We start from the raw sequence: 27,461 nt of genomic DNA, 5'->3' as shown, positions 1-27,461 counted from the left end.
AGCCACAATAGGCCAGACGGCGCGCGCGCCCGAGGGGCCGGCCGGCGCGGGGCCGCGCGGCGCCGCTGGCTGCGTTCCCTCCCCTCCCCTCCCCCGCCCGCCGCCCTCGCTGTCCCCCGGGCGGCCGGAGACGGCGGCGGCGTCTGCGGGAAGCCGTGTCTCCGCAGTGACGTGGGCGGGCCGCGGGCCGGGTGACGTCAGAGGCCGTGTGTAGCGATGTGTGTGGGGTTCGGAGCGGCGCCGGCACAGCGAAGGCGGCGGGCGAGCGGCGGCGGCGGCGACGGCGGGCACAGGTGCGGCCGCAGGTCGCGAGGGGACGCGAGGGGCGGGCGGCCCCCAGGGGCGCTGAGGCGGCGGCGGGGGGTGACGGGGAGGCCACGGACCCCGTGGAGCTCCGCGGGCGCCGAGGGCCCGAGCGGGGCGTCCGGGATGAGTGGGGTCCCCGGGCGGGGTCGCGGGCACAGGGCGAGTGGCGGGGGTCCCACGGGGGAGGGACAGGCCTCGCGGACCCCGGGACGGGTCGGCTGGGAGGGGGATGGCGCTGCCCTTGACCCGAGCAGCCGGGACCTGGGAGACCTGGGCGCCGGTCATCGCCGCCATCCCCCGGCCGTCTGTGCTCGGCGGGGATGCCCCGGGCTGGCCCCGGCTCCGAGCGTCGGGCGACGCGGGCTTCCGGGCTTGGCGCCCAACCTGCCCGCGCCCCTCTCGGGTGCCGCGGCTCGGGGCGGCAGGCGGGGGGGAGGCGCAGCCCCGGGGGCGCCGAGGTAGCCCCGGAGAACTTCCCGCGGACCGGGCGCCCGGGGGCTTTCCACCGGCGGCCCCCGCGGTGGGACGGCAGGGGAGGGCACTTGGGGTGATCCCAGGGATGGGGGTGGGGAGGACGACTCCTCCTTCCCTCTGCCCCCTCACCTCTCCAGAGGTCCGGAGTCCCCTGCTCCCTGCCCTGCCTCCCGCGGGCTGGTGGGTGGGTGTCCCTGCGTGGGCGCAGGGCCGTGGGGCGCCCCCGCTCTAGGTCGTGCCTCCTGCCCTTTCCCTTGGCTCGCCTCGCCCGAGGTGTCCCTGGAGTGGCGAAAGTCACGGTGCAGTGGCTGAGGTGGCTTTCGTCCGTAATCCTTTGGGTTTGCGTTAACGTGAATCGCTGGGAGTTCAGAAGCAAAGGTTTTTCGTTGTCGGCTTTCATTTGGTTTTCTCTCGGGAGGGAAGTGGAGGACTACTCTTTTTTCCCCCCACTCTGCCTCCATTTGCATTCTTTGTGAGGTCTGTCTGCCTTGTGCTTTTTTGTCCCGGATTAGTCTTGCTCAAGGATGGAGATTTCCAGGCTTGGAGTCTTACAGCTTTTGGCTTTCATTAAGCAAATTCGCTAACCTTTTAAAGGGAAAGTTTTTTTTCCTCCCTTCATTTCAGGAAGATAGTATATATTGACTAGATGAATTAGTCCACTTGAGACTAACTTAGTTACATATGGTAGGTATATTAATGTGTTAGCTCTTTTTTTTATCTCTTTTTTTTTTTTTTTGAGATGAAAAAAAGAGTTCTTTTAAAATGGCATAGTTGAGAAAGCCTCTAGTACTGAGTTTAGGGTACTATTCTAAATTTGTGTACTCTCCCCCTCTATTTGGGGAATATTATTTAATGCTCCTGTTACCTTCTGACTGCTTCCTGTTAAAGTGAATTTTTTTTTTTTTTTTTTTTTTTGTTAAGATAATTTGTGTTAGCTTGAAAGAAATCACCCAAGTGTTACCTTTGGTAAAGTGAACTGAGTTTAAGATTAAGAAACTGGTTTTAAACTGACCCTTTGGCCTCTGGAGCAAATTCAAATGTAACTCTCCCCACCCCTTTCTCTTCTTCCAGATCAATTAAAAGAAGAATGAACTGTAATTCTTGAAGATAACTGGGCAGCTTTCTCATTTAGTATATATGTGTGTGTGTGTGTTTTTAATTAAAGACGTTCAGGTGAAGTCAGGCTCTTCTTACTGGTATGGAGATTTAGACAAGACTTCAGTTTGTCAGCACAGAGCAACTGACCGTTTTCAGTGAAGATACCTGCCTCCTTTTTGGTTGGTTGCATCATTGTAACTCATGTTTGGGTGTAGTTTTAGGATACAGCAGTAGCATAAACTTTCCACATACTTTGCTTAAAAAACAAGACAAAACCAAACCACCAAACTCAACCATTACACCAAACCTTGGACATCTTGAATTGAGAAATGAGCTTCATTTTAATGCAAATACACAAAGTACTCAAGAAGACAAGATTTTCCTCAGAAGTGTGCTTATGATTATATTCTTTATCATTAGAAGCAAACTGGGAAGTTTTGTAGTGTTTTCGATTATATCCTAAGGTATAACTAACCCAAAACAAAGTTGTACGAATCTATTCAGAAAATTCATCCTTGGAAACTAAAAATTTCTAAGTGAGTCATAAGTATTTGTATACATTACCCCTTTCTCTTCAAATTAGCAACTGAGTACAGCATGCCAGTTGCAGACTTAATTATTTAAAACACCAGTGTAGCCATGGAAAACCTACAGGCCAATTTCTCCTTGGTTCAGGGTTCGAATAAAAAACTGAACGGGATGGAGGATGATGGCAGTCCTCCTGTGAAAAAACTGATGACAGAAATTCATGCCAATGGAAAAACGCTAGCCAAGGTGAAGAAGGAGCATTTGGATGACTACGGAGATGCATCAGTGGAGGCGGATGGCGAGCATGCTGAGCGGAACTGTACTTCCCTACCCGAAACTTTAAACCCCAGCCTGAAACACACGCTGGCACAATTCCATTTAAGTAGTCAGAGCTCTTTGGGTGGACCAGCCGCATTCTCCGCTCGTTACTCCCAAGAGAGCATGTCACCAACTGTGTTCCTGCCACTTCCATCTCCCCAGGTCCTTCCTGGTCCTCTTCTCATTCCCTCTGATAGCTCCACAGAGCTCACTCAGACTGTTTTGGAAGGGGAGTCCATTTCTTGTTTTCAAGTTGGAGGAGAAAAGAGGCTCTGTTTGCCCCAAGTCTTAAATTCTGTTCTCCGAGAATTTTCACTCCAGCAAATCAACACAGTGTGTGATGAGCTCTACATCTATTGTTCAAGGTGTACTTCAGACCAGCTTCATATCTTAAAGGTCCTAGGGATACTTCCGTTCAATGCCCCGTCCTGTGGCCTGATTACGTTGACTGATGCACAAAGACTCTGTAATGCTTTACTGCGGCCACGGACTTTTCCTCAAAATGGTAGCGTGCTTCCTGCTAAGAGCTCTTTGGCCCCGTTAAAGGAAAGTGGCAGTGCCTTTGAAGTGGAACATGAATGCTTGGGCCAATGTCAGGGTCTCTGTGCCCCTGAGTTTTATGCTCGGCCCGATGCTCCCTGTATCCAGTGTCTGGAGTGCTGTGGGATGTTTGCGCCCCAGACATTCGTCATGCATTCTCACAGATCACCCGACAAGAGGACTTGCCACTGGGGCTTTGAGTCAGCCAAGTGGCACTGTTACCTCCACGTGAGCCAGAAATACCTGGGGACACCCGAAGAAAAGAAACTGAAGATAATTTTAGAAGAAATGAAGGAGAAATTCAGCATAAGAAATGGAAAGCGAGCCCAGTCAAAGGCAAGTTTCTTTGAGTAGTGATAATGGTATCCTACTATGTGTCGGTAGCTTTGTTTTATGAAGCCAGTGCTTCAGCATATTCATGTAGCAACAAAACCAGTGTCATGTTTGCCTGGTTTTGGTCTTAATGCTTTGTCCTGAATATTTTTTCATCTGAGAGAAGTGGGATCATTCCCATTTTACAGGTAAGAATGAGCCTCTGAGTCTCGAATGACTTTTCTAAAATTGGAGGCATTGTGGCTTCTTTTGGCCAATCTCTTACACATCCTGTTTCTTGACTGAATCGTGTTCCTAGGATTAAAGGTGGTTTACACTTTGTGTTGTGTTATCTCCATTTGCAAAGGATAGAGTGACCAGCTAAAACTGGTCTGATGGTAGGCTCAGAACTGCTTTTTGAAGTTATACCAATGTCTTTGATGTTTTTGTGCTTGAAGATTGCAGATAGATCAGTATTCAGATCAACTTAAGACATTTTTTTTCTGAGTAATTTGGTACTAGTAACCAAGATTTTGTTTTTAATACAAAAAGAAAGGAATGCTTTTGAAAAACTGATACGGAAGCAGAATAAAGGATATTTCAGATTAATGAAATATTTCTATAACAAGCTATCAGCAAAGAGATCTTAAACATTACTCTTCCCACAGCATTATCTGGTAGGCTAAGATAATGTCTTTATTCTAATTAAGATTTTGAATGGCTGGATGAAAGACAAAAGTTTGAAGTATTAAACCTTGATGTGGTTATTTTATATCTTTTTCTACTTGGTTTAAAATTAACATGTAATAAACCTAGCACAGTTTAAGATGTATTGAGTGTTACCCTGGAGCTGTTCTTCATGTATAATTTTACTTAATTAACTTTTATAACAGAAGATTGGCCACATTTTGACAACTTTTAAGTTTTCCGTTATTAATTATTTACCCCTTTGAAATACCATTTTCTGTTTCCTGGGAGAAGGTTTATGAAGCGTTGTTCACAGGAGGGTTAGGTAGGTTTAACTTACGGTTTAATATTGGGTGTTCTGTGCTTACCATTGAAGGAACTTCAGTGTCTTCTAAGGCTGTGATTTGTGGCTGAAGCTCAACATGGAGAGAACTAGACTTTTCCTTAGGGTAGCTTGCTGCTTTCCCAAAAGTATCACTGAAATTCCTCGCCGGTGGCTACTAGATAAGGCTTATTCTTCAGGTGCAGCATTAACTGGTTTTAAAGCAGGCTTGGCTAGATGCCGTGACTTTCAAAGTGGGAAACTTGCCTCTACCTCTATTTGTGGTTCTGGACTTCCTGCTCAGACATGGTCTATATTTGAAAATGAAGGCTGCCCCAGCTGATTAGGGCCCCTACCCTTAGGTGGCATTATTATTTGCTAGAGACTCTTGTTTTGGTCTTTTCTGTTGACAAGCATTCTTAGAACCACCTGTTCTGTGCTTGGCTGAAACCATTTACTGAAAAGGAATTGAAACTGTCCTTCACTTGGGATACAATAGTACAGATACATTTTTTTTATTTGATTTTGGGTATGTATGAGAGCCTCCCTCCTTTAGTTTTTTATTTTGCTTTCCTCAGAGATTGCTAGAGGTTTTGTGCCATGTTGTTTCCAATTTTATGTGAATTTTATGTTTTAAAATGCTGCTCCTGCACATTTTAAAATTACTTCCTCTAAACATGAAGAGGTAGTTTTTCATGGTCCATGAGGGAAATGATTTAGACTATTTCCTCCCATCAGGTGTGCCTGGTGGGTAACTGGTAGAATGACTTGAAGGTAGGTTTTCTGACTTAGAGGCTAGAAATTTTTCCTGAAGCGGCAGAAGCTGCATTTGAGGAGTAGTATTAGCACATAGGTTAGCACAGTGACTCTTAAATTCTTTGCTGATTGCACAAAGCTGAAGTGCAAGGGAAAGCAGTCTTAGGTTGCAAAAGGTGTTTTGGGGGCATTCAGAGAGTAAGGAAATTTTAGCTGTTGGTTGTCAGACAAACCAAATTGACGGAGAAACTGATTTTAAAAAATCAGATCAGACTTTTGTATAATTCAAAGACTGTTCTGGATATTTTAACCTTCTAAATGAAGGAGTATATTTAGTGTGGCCAGTGTAATTTGATATGCTTTATGTAGTCAAAATACTGGTTTTGGATTAAAATAAGAAGAAACCTGAAGATATAGGCAATTACTGGAAATGTAGCAGCTTATTTTTATTTATTAATGATTTAGTCATATTTCATATGCATTGATACTTTGCCTGCATGTGTGCCTGTGTGAGGATATTGGATCCTCTGGAACTGCAGTTACAGACAGTTGTGAGCTGCCATGTGGGTGCTAAGGAATTGAACTCGGGTCCTCTTGAAGAGCAGCCAGTGCTCTTAACAGCTGAGCAGTCTCATCAGCCCCTGTAACAGCTTGTTTTAAAGAACAGAAGTTATATTAGTAATGACCAACAAGCTATTTATTTGCATAGCTAATATATTTAATTAGCATAGTTTGATATATTTAGATTCTAGGAATAAGTGTGGTAAGGTAAAATGTTCTTAGTGGAAAACTGAATTTGTTTGTAGAAACTGAAATATTTTGGACCCTTCCGTAGGTCATCAGAAGTATTCATGATGGGTTTGGGAATGTGGCTCAGTTAGTAGAGCTTCCCTAGCATGCACAAAGCCCAGGATTTGATCCCTCACACTGGTAAGCCATGGGTGGTGTTGTGTATCTGCCATCCTGTGTTTGAGAAGTGGAAGTGTGGGAGGGTCATCCTTGGCTACATACAGAGATTGAGGGCAACCTGGGCTATATGAGACCTTATCTCAAAAAACTAACAAACCAAAACAACACAACCCCCATAATTTTAGGTATGCTAGGGTTGCTAGGCCCTTTGATAGGTTTCTTCCTTTTTTTCCCCTTTTCTTTTTGCTATGCTTTTTATTTAGAAAAATGGTTGTTGTGTTTTAGAATGCTTAAATAATATGCAAATATATTGTTTTCCTAATTTTTCACCTTACTGGTAGGGTATTGAGCCAGATAAGAATCAGACCAACTGAACTTGTGCCTGTAGAAGTACATCATTGGTAGATAAGCGTGAAGGGTGATGCTTAAGATCATTTTCAAGCATATTGGAAAAGGTCGTTTATAGTTAGCTGATAACAGAATTGTAGGCCATTCACTGTAACACAGGACTGATAATTTCTAATTCATTAACTTAAGAATGGTGAATGCCAGGCTAGAGAGGTGGCGCAGCACGTAAAACCACTGGCTGCTGGTTCAGAGGACCTGAGTTCAATCCTCAGCACCCATGTGGCAGTCCACAACCACCTGCATCTCCAGTTCCAGGGGACCCAAAGCCCTCTTCTGGCCTCTGAAGGCAACAGGCACATAAATATATTCAGATGAACACTTATGAACATAAAATTCTTTAAAAAAAATTGGGTGGATTTCTAACATTCAGACTGTCTACTCAGTACAGTAATAATAGTTTTATGGTAAACAGCTATGGGAATATTGTTTTTTAGGTGACTGTGATACAGATATCCTTAAGATAAACAACTTAGGAATATTTTGTCCTGGTTGGTAGAGAACTTAGCTTAGTTTGGGTTAGTCCTGGTTTGAGCTTCAGTTCACATATGTGTGTCTGCCCCCTCCCAAATTAACTGTTTCACTCCCTTCAGTTTTGCCTTTTTGTTTTTGCAGTGGTCACTGGAACAGTGGTACACACATTTCTTCTCTCTGGCAAGGGGCTGTATGTTTAACATTGCTTTTAATCCTAATGATGAAGCAACTACTTTTTAAATATTTGATATTTATTAAAATCTTTTGTAGTTCCGAGGTCAAATCCAAAGCCTTGCCCTTGTTCTCTCCTTTGCCCAATGCTTTTTTTCCTTCGAGGCAGGATTTCTCAATGTAGCCCTGGCTGTCCTGGAACTCATTTTGTAGACCAGGCTGGCCTCAGAGATTTACTTGCCTCTGCCTCAGCAGTTTTTTTTTTTTTAATTTAAATTATTTTTTTTTATTTTTATAAATAATGGCTTAACTTTTTAAAATATATGTAGTTTATAAATATAACTTAGTATACTTATCAAATGAGAGAGTGAATATGAGAGCATTTTGGAAGTTAAGTCTTTTGTATAGAAATGTCAGATGTTAATTAATGATCACTGAAATATTACTCTGTACATGGGAATTCCTCCCCACTTACATATGGAAGAACTTTGTCATAAGAAACAAACATTTTAAAATTGTTTATACTGTTAGACTGAGCTCAAATGATAGTGAATTGGATATGTGAGGTGTTTTCCAATTCCCACCCTGGTTGTCATCACCGTGAGGAAACCACAGTGGAGCCCAGCACAAACCTGCTTGGATTGGGTCAAAGTTTGTTTGGTACACCGTTTTCTTTGATGATGGGTCTTGGTGGGGAGTGGATAGTGATTGAGTATTTAGAGTCTATTTTTTTAATAGTAGAAGTACCTTGATTTTATTGTAAGTTTTTAGATTGCTTTAGGAATAATGTATTTTAATAAATACAGGACATATTAATCTTTTAATCCAAAATGGAATTGTTAGATATTGATTCTTTTTATTTGGAGTTCCTTTCAAACTACAACTTTTCATATGTGTACTCTTTCCTCATGTGGGCTCCATAAGAGAAGCAAGTCCTACAGAAAATGCTTGGGGAGATGGCTTTGCTAGTTCCCCCAAGAACAGTGCAGAGTACACACGCTGAGTGTCTTGGCATTTTTAACTCTCTTCATAACCAGGATGAGAAAGGTCAGAAGGAACATGAAATCATTTTAGTGGGTCATTAGCATTTAAATAAAAGCCAACACAAAGTAGAATAAAGTAGAAAATTGAGGATAATATACACAGTAAGACCAATTTTCTTTTTTTTTGTATTGATAATGAACATTATTTGAAGGCCCGAATCAGGCCATATTTTTTAAATGCATTTGTTTCCAGTAAGATAGAAAAATAAAGCTTTACATTTATTTTTAACTTGAAAAGAACAAGGGGACAAATAGAGTACTAATAAGAGAGTAGATGGAACATGATACTAATAACAGCAAACATAAGTGGTCTAAACACCCTCAGTTAATGGCCAGATTTCTAGATTGGCCAAAAATAGCACAATTATATCCTGTCTAAAGAAAACCATTCCAGATAGAGTCAGTAAAGTTAAAAGTTGGAGCATGAGAAAAAGGTAGCACCTCTGAAATCTTAAACTACGTATATTCTGGGTTGGAGAGCTGGCTCAGTGGTTAAGAGCATTTACTGCTCTTGCAGAGGACCCAGGTTTGGTTCCCTGCAGATGGTGATTTACAGCTAGTTCTAGGGGACCCATTACCCTTTGCCCCTCTGGTACATATCTATACATGCAGAAAGTGTTAGATTTATACACATTAAACATTTTGACAGATATTTCAGTGAAAATACGGGTATGGCATTGAGGTTGCTGCTTTTTCTAGTTGGCTTCAGCTGGCAGGGTTATCTAAAGGAGTCTGAATTGGGGGATTACCTCAATTAGATTGTCCTGTGGCTAGTCTCTGGGACATTTTCTTTATTGCTAATTGATGTGGGAGGGCCCCTGGGCAGATGTTCCTGATTTGTAGGCGCAAGCAAGCTAAGCAAACCAGCAGTCAGCTTTCTTCCATGGTGTCTGCTTCAGTTCCTGCTTGTGTTGCTCTCCTAACTTCTTTAGTGAGGGGCTGTGACTGGGAAGTGAAAGTCACATAAACCTTTTTATTTCCTCTCCAGGCTGTTTTGGGTCAGTGTTATATGTCAATTGTCTGAGGATGTAGCTCAATGGTTGGCTGCTTGACTGGCGGACACTAGGCTCCGGGCTTTGATCCCAAGCACCTGAGGGAAGCTGCACGTTGATGTGTGTAGTTTATTATGTAAAGTTCATACAGCAATTACAATATAAAATGTGTTAATTTTGTTGTTACTTTCTTGACAAGGGTTTATCAGTTCTTCAAGTTGCACAGGGAGAGCTATACTACTTGACGTTCATGAGAAGTTTAAGACAATGGCTAGGTATTTACTATAAGAAGAGTAGCCTTTGCTTTCCACCTAGGCCTTCTGAACTATGTGGAGAGTTCGGTCCTCCAGTGTGAGCAGCAGGCACTGATGTCACTCTCAGTGATCCATGGGATCAGCCCTTGATATGTTAGTACAGGTGCTTAGATCATAGTTTTGTCTCAGTTTTGCATTAGGTTAATTAACTCTCAGTAAGTGCGGCATAACCCTAAGCCTGAAAAGCTCCTAAGTAGCTTTTTGCTCCTTGTAACACTATTTCATTTCAGTTGTTGACACACTCATTCAGGACATACTGGGCACTCCAAGGAAATGGGATACCATCTGAGGGATTGGGTTTCTTTTAGTGAATGTTGCTGGCAGCTACTGGGTGAGAAGTACTTGGTATACTTTTGCAATCATTTATTGACCACTCGAATGTCTTAGTGTTATGTATGGCAGAAAGACCCAGAGCCCAGAGTATCACTGAAGACTGAAAGAGGTATTTCTTAAGCAGTAACGACCAAGTTATCTAGTAGTGTCCTTGGTAAGGCTGCTGCTGATTTGTGTTGAACCTATTACATAATAATGTGTGTTATATTTCAGTTCTTCCGTAAGCATTCCATTAGGATTGTTAAACTTACCAACTGGTGTGCTGTACTGTCTTTAAACACAATAATTTTAAAATGATTATTATTTCTAGAACTTGTAACCTTTGTTTTATTGTGCGGGTTTTGTTTGAATGAATGTCTGTTTATCACTTGTGTGCCTGGTGCCTGCAGAGAGAACAGCAGAGGCCATGAGGGCCACGGAACCTGGAGTTTCAGATAGTTGTGGGTTACCCTGTGGGTTTGGGAATCGAGCCTGGTTCCTCTACAAGAGAAGCCCGTTCTCTTACCCACTAAGCCATCTTTCTACCCCCTGTTTGTAAAATTTCTGGTTTTAAAAGGTTCTTTTGTTTGGGGGGGGGGTGTCAATGAGATGACAGTGGGTAAGGACATTTGCTATCAAACCTAAATTCAGTCCCCAGGTTACTTAACACATGGTGGAAGAGGAGAACTCTCTCAGGAAAATTGTCTTTTTGAAAACACACACACACACACACACACACACACACACACACACACACACACACTCACTCACTTATGTGAACCATACTCTCACACTCACCCTAAATATAGAAAACATTAAAAAAAAAAACCTTTTAAAATGTCTTCATTTTTATTTTTATTGGGAATTTGGCAGTCCTGCAAGCGTTTTAAAACATTTAACTACAAATTAAAAAAACATTGTAACTACAAAATAAAGAACATAATATTGATCTGAAATAATAATTCAAAACAAGCATACCACTTAAAAGCCAAGTTTATTCTTGAATGTAAGTCAGAGCTCATAAGGGCTTCAGTGTGGTTTGGAGTGTTTGAATACAAGTAGCTTTGAGCAGGTGGACATGCTTTTGTATTTAAAGTAGTACCAGAAATCTTCTTAAAAAGTGATGTCAAGTTCCCTAAACTATGCCACTGTGAAACTGATAAGCATGGATCACCAAACCCAATAGTTACTTGCTAGGATATCCGATTATGCTAGGCAGTGTGTATGAAGTACACAGTGTTAAGATGTAGAAATTTAGGAAACTGACATTTTTTTTCCTAAGCTTTATTTATTAAAAAAATGAACTTACTGTACACTTTGGGACCCTTTAAATTTGGTGTTCATAGATGTTATTTTGGTGTTAAGTAGAAAAAGTCTTTGAAGTAATGTATCTGAAACTTTGCTTATGTGTGTGAAAGGGTGCCATCTATTTGTTTTGAGGTAGATGGTGGGGCAATTGAGCAGTAGGAACATTTAAAAGAGTAAGACTCTGCCTTAAATGATGTCCTCCACTTGCCAAGTGACGGAATGCGTATTGTTTTAATGTTTGAGTACACAAAGGAGTAAATTGTCCCACATTGAGTGGTAAGATAAAAGGCAGAAGATGCTCCCATTTTGATATTTATTTGTATTTCTGATCAGGAGCATTACTGCTGTACCATTTAATTATATTCTTTTTCTAAAAACCCAGTTTGTATGTTGACACAAATGCAGGCATAGAGAAAATCTGGCATGTCTGTGAATGTTTCATTTTGTAATATGTGCTTAATTGTTTTGAAGATGTACTTAGGATAATTTGTTAGAAGTGTGTTTATGGCTTACTACAGCGTTTTAGGCCAAATGAACTTGCAGTACTTCATCACTGTTGGCATTGTACTTAGGATTTGTGTTATTTAATTTGTGCATCTGAGGAAATGTAGCCAAACAATTCAGTTTCCCTTGTGCTTCACAGACGAGAAAGATGCCTAATGTGACAGTGTCTTGAGTTTCATGGTAGCCGGTAACCTTGTACTACTCTCCCTCCCTTCTTTGTCCTTTTCCTCCTCTCCCTTTGCTGGGACTGATGATTGAATCCACAGCCTCACATATGCTAGGCAAATGCTCTGTCGTGGAACCATTTCCACTCTTTACCACCACAGTGACCTTATATAGTGCTGTCCCGTGGATTACTTAGGAACCACATCATTCAAAATCACTCAACAAATGCTGCATGGTAGGCGTGGTGCTAGGTACCGAAAAGACACAATGAACATGTTCTTGACTTCAAGTTACTGTTCAGAGGCTAGATAGCCCCTTACTAGGACTGAATAGGGAATTTTGACACTGGCTAGAGACAGTAGTAGGTAATTGTTAAAGGGGGCATTCTAGTTTGCTTCGGTTGTCTGCTTGACACAGTCCACAGTTATCTGAGGGAACCTCAGTTGGGTTGTTGCCCAGATTGAATTGGCCTGTGTGTTACTTATCTGTAGGGCATTTTTTTTATGGCTAGTTGATGTAGAAGGACTTACCCCATTATAGGTGGAATCAGCCATAGGCATGTTGGTCTGTATATGCTAGTTGAGCAGACACTGGAGAAATACACTAAACAGTCTTACTCCATGGGTGGCCTCTTGGTTCCTGCCTCAAGTTCCTTACCTGACTTCCCATGGTGATGGAGTGCTACCTGGAAGTGTGAGCCAAATAAACTCTTTCCCCCGGTTGCTTTTGGTCATGGTATTTATCATAGCAACAGACAACAAACTAGAACATAAGGTTTGCTCAGAATCTGTGGTCTGTGACCCTGTTAGTTGACTGATGGGAAAATAGGAAATAAAAAATAGAAATTGAGAAGTATGAATGCTTAAAAAATAAACAAATGCAGTTAATTAAGATGATGTTTAAAAGTTAGAGAAATTGCTGAAATAGAGGTATAACCAGGTGTGGTGGCTGCAGCCTTTAATCCTAGTACTTGGGGGTGAAAGGTAAGTAGATCTCTGGCATTCAAGGCCAGCCTGGACTATATAATGAGACACTTAAGACACTGTTTCAGGAAAAAAAAAAATGTGCTGGGTTTGAATTGTGAATAACAGTCAAAGTAGTGTTTTGAAATGAATTTAGTAACTAACGTTATATTCCAAGTCAAAGTTTTGAATAATTCTTGCAAGCTATTCTGAAGATTTCAGATTCTAATATCCATAGTAGGAAAACCTTTTTAATGTGTGGCTCATTTTAGTAAGTTTAAATTTAAAAAGTCTGAAAATGATTTGTAGGGTAATATATCCAGAATTGTTTAAGATATAAGACCAATTCAAGAGTTGTTTTAAGTGAGTTTAACAAAAAATTTCACTATTTCACTTAATTCAGGGTAATCTTAGATTTTTCTTGGATTGTTAAAATAATTTACTGATGCTTATCAACATGCCCTCTAATCAGTTGGAATTGGAGTGCAAAGTATTTTTAAAGATTTATTTATTATTTATATAATCTGCCTGCATGTGTGCATGTAGGCTAGAAGAGGGCACCATATTTCATTATAGATGGTTATGAGCCGCTATGTGGCTGCTGGGACTTGAACTCAGGACTTTTAGAAGAACAGCCAGTGTTCTTAACCTGAGCCATCTGTCCAGCCCCGTATTCTGCTTATTAAGCCACTCTTTTGAATATCACAATTTTAAAGTAAGATTTTTTTTGTGTGTGTCATTTGTGTCTTTTTAATTTTTAAGGTTTCTTTTCTGTGTATGAGTGCTTTGCTGGCTTGTATATATGTGTATATACTACATACGTGTTTTGTACCCTTGGAGATCAGAAGAGAGTGTTGGATCCCTTAGAACTGGAGTTAGACTGTTGTGAGCTTCCATATGGGTTCTGGGAATTGAACCTGGGTCCTCTTCAAGAGCAGCCAGTACTCCTAACCACTGAGCCACCCTTCAGATTTCTAAAAATGTAAACATTTATAATGAATTTGTTTCAAGTAAGTTTAGATCTAAGTAGTATACAGAATATAATTTGATGATGGATTTAAAACTTAAGTTACCATAGTAACTCGAAGTACTGTGTTAGTCATACAGAATTGAAATGTAGTAAATGACTTGCCCAAGTCAGTTCTCTCTAATCTTCTGTGGGCTGCCAGACTGTAAACAACTGATTGGTTTACTTGTAAGTGGTTGAGCTTGCCCAGATTGTGAGTAATACATCAGAATCGTGGTGCTTATTCAATCTCACGAATATTTTATCAGCTTTGTGACGTTTTTGGAAAAAAGTTTACTTACATAGAAGTCTTCAATGGATAACTTTTTTTTTTTTTTTGAGACAGGGTTTCTCTATATAACAGCCCTGGCTGTCCTGGAACATCTCTGTAGACGGTAGACTGGGCTGGCTTTTGCCTTCCAAGTACTGGTACTAAAGTCATGCACCACCACCTGGCTGCTTCTGCTTCTTTTCTTCTTCTTCTTTCTTCTTTTCTTCTCTTCTTCTCCTATTTTCTTCTCCTCCTCTTCTTTTCTTCTCTTCTCCTCTTCTTCTCTCCTCCTCTTCTTCACCTCCTCCTCTTCTCTTCTTTTCCTCCTCTTCTCCTCTTCTCCTCCTCTTCTTTTCTTCTTCTTCCTTTTGCTAACTAACTCTTAAACTGTTTAGGTTTTTTTTGTTTTTATTTTTTGTGGTGGCTCAGCAGTTAGCTGGTTGCTCTTCTAGAGGACCTGGGTTTGACTCCCACCACCCAAAAGGCTTACACCCATCTGTAACTCCAGCACCAGGGGGTCTTATGCCTTCTTCTGGCTTCCACAGGCACTGTATGCACGTGATTCACAGATATACATGTAGGTAAAACATGTAGACACCTGTAAAATAAAAATGAAGATTAATTTATAAAAAGATTTTTTTTCTATCATTTTGAAGTTTTATTTGTATTTCAAATTCCTCACTCCATAATTCTTAAAAAACATACATGTCTCCCAGCAATACAAATAACCATTTTTTTTAACTTTTCTAAATTTTAACAATAAACTTTTTTTTTTTTTTTTTTTTTTGTTTGGGGGAGAGCATGTGTCACAACATATGTGTGGAGGTCAGATGATAACGTACAGGCTCAGTTCTCTTCTTCCGTTGTGTGGCTCCAGAGACTGAACTCAGGACATCAAGCTTAGTGGCAAGTGGCTTTAACGTACTGAGCCATCCCACCCAGCCTTGCTTTTTGATTCTTTCTTTTTCTTTTTAAAATTTTTTATTGGCGTTAAAGTCATTTTTGGATTGTAAAGTTGTGTAATGTTTATTTATTCTAGGAGTTTTTTTCCTCTGTTTTGGGCTTTCTTTTTTGTTTGTTTTGTTTTAGGCACTGGGCTGCTTGTCTGTTCTATCTAAGGCTTCTTCATTTACATTGTTGTCTCCATTAGCAACATGTCTCCCAGGCCATTGGGAATTGATTTTGGTTTTAATAAGGACTGCATGTCATCCTTTTCTTTATGTTCTTTCCTGACCTGAAATACTGGAACGTGTAAACCAGTTTCCCCATTCTTAGTGTTTGGTGAGCATCCCTTGTGCGTGAGGAGCTCTTTAATGTGTGGTACTGGAAATTGAACTCAGGGCTCTGCATATGCTAGGCAAGTACTCTACACTGAGCTACACCCACAGAACTGTATTTTCATGATGAGGTTGTCATTCTCCCTGGACATCCTAATTGCAGATGGGATTGGAGCCTCAGAGGCAAGAGTTGAGAAGAATATCCCGCTATCTTTTTAGGTGATCCTTCCTTTAACTCACTCTCTTGGATCTGTCAACATCCTTTCTCTGCTGTCTGTCTTAATCAGCACCTTTCAGCTCTTCTTTCATTTTTCTATCAGGGACCCTTGCTCCCTATTTTTTCATAAGATCAGGATAGTGACAGTGATGGAAATATGTGAGAAGGACAAATATAAAGCAAGCCAAAATAAGGAAGATGTAAGAATCATAGATAATTCATTCTTTTTACATCATTTTTAAAATATAAGCAGAGGTAATGATCACTGCTTAATGGAGGGGAGCATTTATTAGAATTAATCAGTGTGTAAAATTCTCAGCCAGTAATACTTATCAAGTCACCAGTTATTATTCTCCTGTTGCTTTATTTATAGGTGCTTTAAAAAACGCTTTTAATATGAGGAATACGGTTTACTGAGTCTTCTCAGCAAGCACAGTAGTTTCCGATTTAATTGGCTGCTATAGAATGGTGTCTGTTGAAGTTCTAGCAAGTGCTGTCTGGCTTTGGCTGCCGGCTAGGGGCAGGGTGATTGTATAGCAAGAGTAAGAGTCAGCTTCTCAATGCTATGTATTTTTAGGGTTCTTCTGTTAAAATTGATTCCGAAAGTATGCAATTTTTTCTGATAAGCCGTGTCATTTGATTGTGTATTTTGAAATTTGAGACCAGATGGTGGCAGTCTCTAAGTTTGAAGGAATGAGACATAGCACTGAGGGAAGGCGCTTAGTAGAAGATGGGCCTTAAAAATGTGATGCTTCTGCAGCCCTGTCAAGTAGACATAGATTTGCCATCAGGGGCTGGCTGTGGAGCCCAGTGGTCCAAGTTTCTGCATAACAAAGGGAAGGCCCTGGGTTTACTCCTTGGGTTCTGCCCTGTGGACCATACTAAGAAAGTCTTCTTTCCCCTCAGTAACGTTCCTTTCCACATACTCCTACAGACAGACCCGCCGTCAGGAATGGAACTGCCTTCCTGGTATCCTGTTATCAAACAGGAAGGTGACCATGTTTCTCAGCCGCATTCATTCTTCCATCCCAGGTAAGTGCGCTGTCATTTGTTTGCTTGTCCAATGGTTTGCTTGTTTTTTTTCCTTGGTTGGTTGGTTTGTTCATTTACTAACAACTATCTTCTAGGCAGAGTTCTGGGAATTAAAATGTAAATTACTTACCTTTAGGTTTTCCTTTCAATTAATTACCTTTGAAGATTGAGAATTGTTGTAGACAATTTTTAGGCAGAATACCAAGTATTAAGAACTCTAGATAAAGAATGGTAACATAGGTATCCTGCAAGGAAAGCGGGATGTCTGACTTTTTATCCTGCACTTGGGAACCTTCTACTCCTACTGGGTCACCTCGTCTAGCCTGGGTGACAGTTTGTGGCTAGCCATGTTCAGTTGATATCTCTGGGAGGCCTGCTGGTGTTTTGTTTTTTTAAATGGAGGAGGAGTGTGTCTGGGGGAAGAGGAGAAGTGGGGAAGGGAGGGGTGGGAGAAGGGAGACTGGAAGGAATAGAGGAGAAACTGCAGTTGGGGCGGAGTATATGAGAGAAGAATTAAAGAAATGGAGACATTAAAGGAGACTAAAATGTGGGCAGTGTTAGATAAATGGCGTATCTTTTCATGGAAGGGTGCTTAGATTATATATTAAACTATGTTAAATATCTCAGATTTGTTATGTAAGGCTTGTAAATAGCCTACTAAGCAATTTTATGTGAACTTTGAGAAAAATCAGTTGTCCTTTTAGTTTTAATTTTGTACAGTTTATTATTGCTGCTTTATTAAGAAATTTAAGAGATGGCACTATGGGATTGGATGTATGCATTGTCTGGTAGCTGGGCAGTATTCCCAGAACCTGTTGTCTCTCTGAGGTATATGAGGAGGTCCCTGGGAGCTCATCATTGACTCACCTCACTGTCAAACACTTCTTACCTGTGGGTAAGAAAACAGTGGTGCAGAGTAGCCCACCCCTGCTCTCTCCCTGCAGCACGCCTTGCCAGCAGAGCTGCTGAGAAGCGCCAGAACTTCATGCCTGTAGCTACTTGTGTTTTGAGACAGGGTCTCACTAGCTAGTCCAGGGAAGCAGGCCTGGAAGTCACGCTGTTGCCCAGGCTAACTTTAACCTGTGGCAGCATCCTAGGTCCTGGGATTGTAAGTGTGAAGTACCACACCTGCTGACCCATGCTTTTAGTTCTCCAGTGGCTTTGAGGGAAGAGGAAGACACTTTTGTTTTCCAGTGTCTTTTCAGTGTTTTGAAATTACTCTCAAATAATGAAAATCCCTTAGTTTTGCTGTCCGTAAGCGCTGACTTTTTTTCTAAGAAATCTTCTCTGTAGCCTGTATTCTTTGTGTTTTTACATCGATTGTTCTAGTGGCTGAGAATTAAGTTTTTAGAAAGGTACCACATTGTAATTTATACTTGAGTAGGCTATTTAAAGTGTGTTTTGTTTCACCTGTTTCCAGCTACTACTTGTACATGTGTGATAAAGTGGTCGCGCCGAATGTGTCACTCACATCCGCTGTCTGCCAGTCTAAAGAGGCCACCAAGACAGAGACAAGTAAGTCCATCTCCAAACAGTCAGGACAGCCTCATGGTGTTAGTAAAGACCAAAGCACAGTGTCTTACCCAGACGTCTCACTTGAGGAACAGGAGAGAATGGATTTAAAAACAAGTAGAGAATTGTACAGTTGTGTAGGTAAGTATCCGCAAGTTGTATTTTTAAAATCAGCTAGTTAAGAAACACATTTACTCAGTATTTTAAAAGCCTTTTCTATTTAAGGTGATTTCCCCCCATATACCTACAGCTTTTAGCTTCATGCAGATGCTGTCACTTGACTTTCCCCTTCCTCTTCCTTTTGGTAGAATTCCTCACTGGTTCCTCATCATCTCTGTTTTTTGTTTTGTTTTTAATGTAAACTGAGATGCTGTTTACCTGATGTTAAGTATATTTAAAATTAGACGCAGAACTTAGAGAATGGGTCCTCTTAAGCAGTAAACAAGGTTGAAACAGTCAAGTGGTATTGGTGCAGGTGCTGGCTGTATCTCAGAGAAATCCTACAGGTTTCCCGTGCCTTTAAAAATGCCATGGGCCACAGGAGAGGGGTGCATATAGATGCCCCATTTTACTGTGCATTGCAGCTCAGCTTTGCTCAGTGCCATGCAGGTGAAGTCATTTAGCATTTTCGGAGTTGTCAAGTACTCCTGCTGCTTTGCTACTATCTTCATACAGTGTGACAGCTTCCTATGTTTGAGTTATTGCTATGGCTCAGGTTCCTGTGAATTGAACTGATAGTAATAACTCATACATCATCATAACATTTGCATTCTGGTTAACTGCTCAATTAATTCTAGTGATTTACAAAAAGAAGTAAGTAAGTTGAAGAGATGGCTCAGCGGTTAAGAGCACTTGCTGCTCTGTGTGAGGACCTGGGTTTCATTCCTAGCATCCACATGGTGGCTCACAACCTTACCTGTAACTGTTTCCAGAGAATCTAATTTTTTCTTCTGACCACTGCAGACTCCATACATATATAACACATGACACACAAACATGTGTATGCAAAACACAGCTAACAGAAACTAAATCTAAACAACTAAATGAGGAACATTTGCCGTACCATATAACTTAAAAGTGCCCTACTCATTGTCTTTAGTGTAATCACCGTGTTGTGAAGAGTCCCACAGCTGTTCAATCCCAGCGCATGTTTGTGGCTCCCTTCCGAATCCCTGCCACCCTCCAGCAGCCACCCCCGTTCTCCCATTAGCTCCCTCATGTTTGGTCTTTATGGAGGTGCCTATTCTAGACAATTCAGATAAAAGAAGGACAATACGGAGTTTTGTGTTCTGGCTCCTCTTCTAGGCATGTTTTTCTCAACTGTGTTTCTGGTAGGAACAGTTTCTTTTAAGAAAAGAACTTCGTGTTTTACTGTGGATATGCCTTTTCTGTTCTTTCCCTCTTCAGCTGGTAGACGCTTTGCATTGTGTTTTTTACGTAGTTGTGAAGAATACTGCCAACTTGTATTATGTTTTAGTGTGGACATCGATTTTCAGTTCTTGTTTAATATATATTTAGTAGTAGAGTATGTTGGCTCATATAACTGCCAGTGTTTTGAGAGACTGTTAGACTTTTCCGTAGTAGCTGCACTGTTCTGAATGTCTCAGCAGTCGATGAAAGTTTGTGTCTGCACATCTCTGTCAACACTTGTTACTGTCTGTTCTGAATACAGTCATTGCAGTGGTTATGGTACAGTGTCTTAAGTGATTTGGACTGTAACTTCCTGATGATTGAGGAAGTTGAGTATCTTTTTATGCTTTTCTGGACATTGGATATTTTATTTGAAGAAAGAATCCAATTCATTACCTTTGCTTGTTTTTAACTTGGATCACCTCTTTCCTATTGGGTTCCAGGAGCTCTCTCTTTGTATTTTGGTCCTTGTTAGATGTATGATTTGCCATTCTGACAATTCCATTTATATTTTTAGTGAGGTTGTAATTTTTATGCACTTTAGTTTGTTTAATTTACTTTCTTACTTCAGTTTATTCTTTGATCTCCTATTTAAGTCATTTTGAATTAATATTTATATATGTGGGGCATGCCAATTATTTGGCTTGTTTGTTTGCACGTTATCATTGCTGCTCATTTGCTGAAAAGATTGTTCTCTCCTGATTGGATTGCCTTGGTAACATAATAATAACAGCAGTTGATGAAAGTTTTGAGACACGATCCTTGCTGGTAGCTCAGGCTGGCCTTGCGCTTTGACCTACATCAGCTTCCTGTGTGTTGGGATTACAGGTGTATGTCACCTACCACTCCTGGCTTGGATTCTAAAAAAAAAAAAAAATTGTTTCCTTTTAAGTTAACATACAAAGGAGTAGGCGTCATTATATTTTCTTTCTTTGTCTTTTTTTTTTTTTTTTCCAGACAGGGTTTCTCTGGGTAGCCTTGGCTCTTTGGAGATCAGGCTGGCCTCGAGCTCACAGAGATCTGCCTGCCTCTGCCTCTGCCTCTGCCTCTGAGAGCGCTGGGATTACAGGTGTGCACCACTGTGCCCAGCTAGTTTGAATGTCATCCTTCCTCAGAGGCCATGTCTAATTTTGAGTCATTCCACTTTTGGCATATGTGCTATTGAAGTGAGCACTTGGACTCTGAGTTCTTTTTTTACTTAGTAAAATGTCTAGTCGGATGTCAGTACCACAGTTTGATTGTGTGTTTATGTAGGTATGATGTGTGTTTGTGTGTGTATTGTGTGGGTGCATATGTTGCTTAGAGGATAACTCTGAGTGTTGCTGTTCTCCTCCCACCTGGAGTCACAATCTTTCTGTCATTTGGCTCTCGAGCTTCTGGGATTCAGCTGTATCCGCCTTTCTGCAGCCTTCGGAGGGCTGGGTTTACAAATGTGTGGGGCGGCACACCGGTTTACAAGTGTTTTGGGGATTCACACTGACGTGGCAAACACATTACCAGCCCCACACTGTGATTTCTCTAAGAATATTTGACATTGATGGGGTTGAGTCCTCTTAACTTTATTACTCTTTTTCCAGGTTTTTAAAGGTATTTTGACTTTCTCACATTTCAATGTGAACCTTAGAATGACCTAATGAGTTTCTACAAAAGGAGTTGGGGTTTTAATGTGGATTACATTGAGTAGGTTAAGTCTTTGGCCCATGGCATGGAATGCCATCATTTATCTTCGTGTTGTAGTTTATTTTGCAGGTGTCATTCTACACATCTGGCACTTCTGTTAATTTTCCTCCCTCAGTATTTTATTACTTTTGATTGGATTTATAAATGGAATTGTTTTCTAAATTTCACTTGTAAATTGTTCCAGTGACTTTTTAACTTTTTTTTCCCTAAAGACCCATCCATCTCAAATAGTTCTACGAGTAAAACGAAATCTGAGTCTGCTGTTTGCAGCTTAGTAAGAGACGTAAGCAAGCGCGATGCTGAAGCTGCTTCTCCACTTCTGGTCGCAGATGTTAATTGTGAAGATGATAAGGGAAAGATTATGGAAGAAGTGATGAGAACCTACGTAAAAAAGCAGGAGAAGCTGAATTCAATTCTGCAAAAGAAGCAACAGCTTCAGATGGTAAACTGTTTTAACAAATAGTCATTGCCTTGCTTTTGTTTTCCGAGGCAGGGTTTCCCTGTTTAGCTCTGGCTATCCTAGAACTCACAGAGATCGACCTGCCTTTGCCTCCCAAGTGCTGGGAGTAAAGCTGTGCAGCATCACTGCTCGGCTAGAAATAGTCACTGTTAAGACACCTTTTCATAGTAAGAAAGTTAGAATGAGACAATGCAAATGGACTCAGAGCTGCTCAGTTTTATACTAAGAAGCTGTTGCTCATGACAGTCACTTCTGTATAGACCATATATAGATATATAGATACCATAGCTTAGATACCTTGTGACTTACTTTTTCCTAAGGGTATGGAAATAAAGAATTGTCACTTTCTGTTACAGGAAGTGGAGATGCTGAGCAGCTCAAAGGCGATGAAGGAGCTCACTGAAGAGCAGCAGAATCTGCAGAAAGAGCTTGAGTCTTTGCAGAGTGAGCATGCTCAGAGGATGGAGGCGTTTTATGTCGAGCAGAGAGACTTAGAGAGAAAGTTGGAGCAGGTGATGCAGCAGCAGTGCACCTGTGACTCGAACATAGAGAAAGACAGAGAGGCTGAGTATGCTGCACAGGTGAGATGCGTCAGGCTCCCAGCCTCCATGGCGTTAGTTACCTTTGTCAAGTTGTAAGTCAGGCGAGCTTTCAGAATGGGAAGTTGTTAAGAACAGTTTTTATTCACCAAGATTCGTGTTTTCTCTCTCTCCTCCCCCTTCCCCCTCTCTATCCCTTCCTCTCCCTATCTCTCTTCTTACCTCTTTCCCCTCTCTCCCATTCTTCCTCCTTCTCTCCTTCCTTCCCTCCTTCTCCTTTTTATTTTTTATGGCTGGGGTGTGGGAGAGGGTGTCACTGCTTAGTCCTGGCTTGGCTTGAACTCCGAGATCTGCCCGCCTCCCAAGTGCTGGGAGTAAAGGTGTGTGCCACCACACCTGGCTCCAGTAAGATTTTTTTTTTAACCTTTATTATTTTCTATTTTAATTGAGATTCTAGTACTCTTTATGTATAGAACTTTGTATCTTTTCAGGCTGGGGAAAATAGCTAAATGGTAAAGTACCGCTTATTATGCATAGGACCCTGTGCTCAAAATCTAGCACCATATAAATAAATAAACAAGTAGACAGAACATAGTTTTTCATTACTTTAATATAGTAGGATGAGCTTTTGTTCCAAATTAGCAAGCATGAACTACTGCCTGCTATATTTGGAAGTCTGGAGGCAAACATAAGTAGTCCTGTGTTACTATTATCACAAATACAGGAAGGTGAACACATTAAATATCAGGTGTGGAGTCAGAGTGGAGCCATAAGCCTCAGTGAGAGTGCACTGTACACTCATTTCCTCCAGTTCACTGCCATGTCAGTTGTCAGAAGTACTAGGTGTTCTGAGAGATGCGTGAAAATAGTTCATTGTGTAAAAAGCAAATGGCAGTTTGTTTTGTAACCATGGTAGGATGATTAAATGGGAAAGGAAATCAAAGTGGTGGAAAACTAACAAAGTATTCAATCACACAGTTGGCAGAGCTGAGACAAAGACTAGACCATGCTGAGGCAGACCGGCAAGAACTCCAAGATGAACTCAGACAGGAGCGGGAGGCAAGACAGAAGCTAGAGATGATGATAAAGGAGCTGAAATTGCAGATTGGGAAGTCATCAAAGACCAACAAGGAGTAGGAGCCGAAGAAGAGGTGCACCTGTATTTGGTTGACAGGCTTTGTGTTCGTTGCTTGCTTTGAAAATTGAATTCTACCATCTTATCTGCATGAAGATAACTAGGCATTCTGTTCATTTCTAGGGCAGCAAAAGTGAAGATGATGTGTAGTACATAAAATTTCCCAAATGAATGAAAGAATATGCTTTGTATTATTTTTTTCCAATCAGCTGGATAATAATAACCTATGTAATTTCAACCTGTAGACAGTCTACTTGTGTTTCTAAGACAAGCCTAACAGTTACATACTTTCCAAAGCTGTATTATGTGGTGGAAAATAGCTGTGTCAATTTTGTTATGCGTATTTCAGGCTTGATTTTAGATACAGAGGTGATGTTTATGACACAGAGCTACTCACTCTGTATCTTCCTTCTCATTGCAGAATATCCCATTCTTCTCATTACACAGTCTCCTCTTTTTTATGCACCCGTCTCTATGTTGTTCGGGTTGTGGAATGAGTTTCTTGTGGTTTCCTCCTAGAAGAGTTCACTGATGAAATGATAGCACCACCACCCCAGCATAGAGTGGGGGAGCTCGCTCTGCTGTGCCCTGATGCTGCACACGGGGAGCAGTTTGCAGCTTGTTCTTTTTAGAGTGGGTTTATCTAAATACATGTGTGACTCAGAAAATTAAATGATTTCTGAACTCTTACTGTTAATAGTGGTGTGAAAATACTCATGGTCACGAGGAAAATGGATTCCACTGATGTACATTGGTTCTTATGTAACTCACAATCCTCTTGTACAGTTTTTATATGTAGTATTATAAAGGTCTTACTAAAATTTATATAATTTTTTTCTTTTAAATTATAAAATATTAAATATCTTGAAGGTTATTTTGGACTTTTGTATGTTTAAATGTTATCTTAAATCTTGCACGAATGGACCATATGATTAATCTTAAAATCAGGAATTTACAGTCAGTGAATAGTATCTGATAGACTAATAATCCACAGCTGAAGTATCTGCAACCAGCAGGAATTTTAGATGACAGATGAATTCCATGGTTTGGGAAGGGCAGCCTCTGCACTTTTCTTTTTTGTTTTTTTGCACATAAAGTCTGACATTTTTACCAGCAAATTTCACATTAGTTGATGCTTGGCTTGATGTTTACTAGGGAAAATTCTTAGTGAGCATTGTATGTTCTTTTTGTTGTGTTTGGCCTCCAGCTTGCAGGGATCCTCTTGCCTCTGCCTTCTAGGTGGCAGGATTACAGGTGTGAACCCTACCACACCTGGCTATTCATGGTTTCTTATGGAGGTTCCTGAAAGCAGCACTGGCATCATCCCAGTTTCATGTTTCCAGTGCTGTCTTGAGGCACTGAATGCAGTGACTTGAGACCTGTGCTTAGGAGTAACTCAGAGTTGACTGTCACTGTACTCCAGTGGTGTGGGACACAGGACCCTGGGTCATCACTTACCTTCTTATGGTCATATTTTGTTTCATGATACTCATATTTAAAAGCAACTTTTCCACTTTCCAAAAGGGAGTTTGTTTTCTAACTATATTGTGACCTAGGTGTGAATTTACTCTACTATGTTAGCGCTACATTTAATGTGTTGGCTTTCATAACCTCCTTGAGGAAAAACAGATCTTAAATGGCACAGGGACCACATATGACATTTTATTTAGATCTGGAGAGAAAAAACCCCACAGGCATTTGTAAAATAGCCTTAGCTTAGTTGTCCATTAATTGTATCACAGCTGGGTATGTGAGAGGCAAAATCAAGGATTTACATCATTTACTTTTCTGACTTACCCAAAACTGTTCTGCGTATGTGCTACTTAGTACATGTAATTCTTCAAGTCTTGATGAAATTTGCCTCATGATCGTTTAGTATAGTCTTCACTATCCAGAAGATGAAAGAATGTGCCATATTTTCTGTCTGAACTTCCTTAAAATTAATTTTTAATCAACTGTAAATATATCTATTACTGTTAAAAGTAACTTTAATTTACATTACACCATATAGCTTGAAAACAAAATTGAAATTCTATAGTACTCCAAAAGTGACCTCTGCTAAAATATCCACATGAAACTTATTTTATGCATGCTCATTTTGTGTGCTGGTTGCTATCCTAGAGTTTGTTTTGGTGTTAAGTCTCGTATGTTGTGCTAAATTCACTAAGCAAGCGGATTTTTTCCTCAGACTCCACATTCTGTTTAGGAAAAAATGAGACCGTTCACTCTGAACAGCTGTGTTGGGAGTGGCTGTGGAGTGGGGGAAAGACGGTGTCCGCTTTCAGGCTGGGCGATGAGCAATGCTTGCTGTGCGTGGTTTCCCTCTGTGGCCAAAGTCTGAGGAACTCGCATCGTGTGTATACAGGTACTCAGTGTGGAAGCTCCCTCGGCCATCAGGGATGCTTTAAACCACCTGCTAATCACAACCGAGGCTTTGAACACCACAAGGTTCAACCAGCAATTAGGTTTGGCTTGGGCTTTTTGAAGTATATTCTTTTGCTTGAATTTCTTGTGTTTTTGAGGATAAGGATGTTTTATGCTTCTTGAGCTGATTTTATAACATATTTAATATATAACCTGTTTATATGTAAAATCTTTTGTACAGTGGTGGGAAGGAGTAATGAATAAACTCATTGTACATAGTGAAAAGCAGACAGAAGTAGGTGAAACAGAATGAGTGCCACAATGTTCACAGGCTCCCTGCATCCTTCCAAAGTCACGTCAGAACAACCAGTTTCTTTGTGTCTATGGCTTCTGTTTGCAGAAAAGCAAAATGAAAAGGAAGCAGAAGTAATAAGAAATGTGCCCGAGGTATTTCCCTAGCAAGAGCTGCACGCTGGTCTGAAGGGCTTTTACCCGCTTCTGGAAGGTCTCCTCAACATGTTATGCTTTGAGGGAGTAAGGAAGAATGAGTTTTTATTTGTCCGCTATGCATTTACTCTTTGGGGCAGGACATTACAAACTGATGACAAATGGTGTTCATGCTGTACATCTGCTCCTGCACTTGGATCTACTTGCTAATGGTTTCATGGAAGCAATCAGCAATATGTGCTATGAACTGCTGCATTATATATTACACTTGTGGAACTGAGATATTTAAACAGAGCTTAATTTTTTTCTAGTGTAAAATACTTAAGCATTTCCTCTATTGGAAGAAAAACATATATGGGTATTTTGTATTGTATCTTGTTTAAAAGGGCAGTCTTTTTTAATCTTCCCACTTAAATGGCTTTTAAAATACATAATACAATTTGAAGCTTGTTTAGAAATAGAATTAAATGTCTTATATAGTGCTACTGTTTTGGAATTAGAAAGTGATCAAATATAAAACATTTTAAAATTAAGCCCAGAAAACAAAGTAGTGTTTAACAAAGTAGTGTTTAAAGTTAGTTTAGTATCAAAGAAATTTATAAGCTTTTTTCTTCAATAGAGATACCTCACTTGAAAATAAAGAAAGCACAGCACATTTAAAGTAATTCTCACGAAAACACCCCATTAGGATAATTCCTGAGTCTAGGACATCTTTTGAGTTGTTACAGCTTGTGATGAATGTAGTCACCATTAGCTTTTCTGCTGGACGTACTAACCCTGGTCATCTTAAAGCACTGCAATAGTTTTCATTATCCCTCAGTTTCTAACCTGTGAAGGCAGTGAGTGAGCAGCCCCTCTGCAACTACTGAAATAAATTGACTAGATTGAGCAGAACTCAATTGATAATTTTGCCAATGTGTATAGTTTTATGATTAAAATTGCTGTGGTTGGTTGCATTACATGACACACAAAACTGTCCTCTACCTCACGTGAAATAAATATTTTATATGATTTTACTAAAAAAAAAAAAAGACTCATCTATCTGGTTACTTAGTTTACAAATTTTGGATTATATTTATTGAAACATGACATACTGTGCTCTTAGCTTATACCTCAATTGTATTTTGTGCTGTTTTCCATTTTCATGCCTTGTACATAACTTGTATAGATTGTGGATGATATTCCCAATAAAACTTTTAATGCCAATGAAA

At 40.6% G+C, this 27,461-nt stretch overlaps 1 protein-coding gene across 3 annotated transcripts; it reads left to right on the top strand.

Annotated features, from left to right (window-relative positions):
- Positions 1–186: 186 nt before the first annotated feature.
- Positions 187–27,461, top strand: Skil (SKI like proto-oncogene). Of its 3 annotated transcripts, XM_055625996.1 has the most exons (8): positions 187–293; positions 1,852–2,057; positions 2,554–3,600; positions 16,606–16,703; positions 18,124–18,356; positions 21,518–21,747; positions 22,122–22,346; positions 23,283–27,461. In XM_055625996.1, exons 3-8 carry the CDS (start codon positions 2,578–2,580, stop codon positions 23,439–23,441), a joined length of 1,968 nt encoding a protein of 655 aa, XP_055481971.1. In that variant the 5' UTR covers positions 187–293; positions 1,852–2,057; positions 2,554–2,577; the 3' UTR covers positions 23,442–27,461. The 3 variants fall into 3 exon arrangements, with proteins under 3 accessions (XP_055481971.1, XP_055481970.1, XP_055481972.1); XM_055625995.1 differs by having other exon boundaries at positions 1,852–3,600; XM_055625997.1 differs by having other exon boundaries at positions 188–293; positions 1,852–3,600; positions 18,124–18,218.

This window comes from Psammomys obesus, unplaced genomic scaffold, assembly GCF_907164565.1.
Source record: "Psammomys obesus unplaced genomic scaffold, mPsaObe1.curated_primary_1811, whole genome shotgun sequence".
NCBI classification, from domain to species: Eukaryota; Metazoa; Chordata; class Mammalia; order Rodentia; family Muridae; genus Psammomys; species Psammomys obesus.
Note: the sequence above shows the minus strand (reverse complement) of the source record. Positions and strands in the feature narration are given on the sequence as shown.

Coding starts and splice junctions, on each gene's coding strand:
- Skil (XM_055625995.1), top strand. CDS start 2,518: ATGGAAAACCTACAGGCCAATTTCTCCTTGGTTCAGGGTTCGAATAAA. Junction 16,704..18,123: donor CATTCATTCTTCCATCCCAG/GTAAGTGCGCTG, acceptor ACCTGTTTCCAG/CTACTACTTGTACATGTGTG. Junction 22,347..23,282: donor AGGCTGAGTATGCTGCACAG/GTGAGATGCGTC, acceptor TCAATCACACAG/TTGGCAGAGCTGAGACAAAG.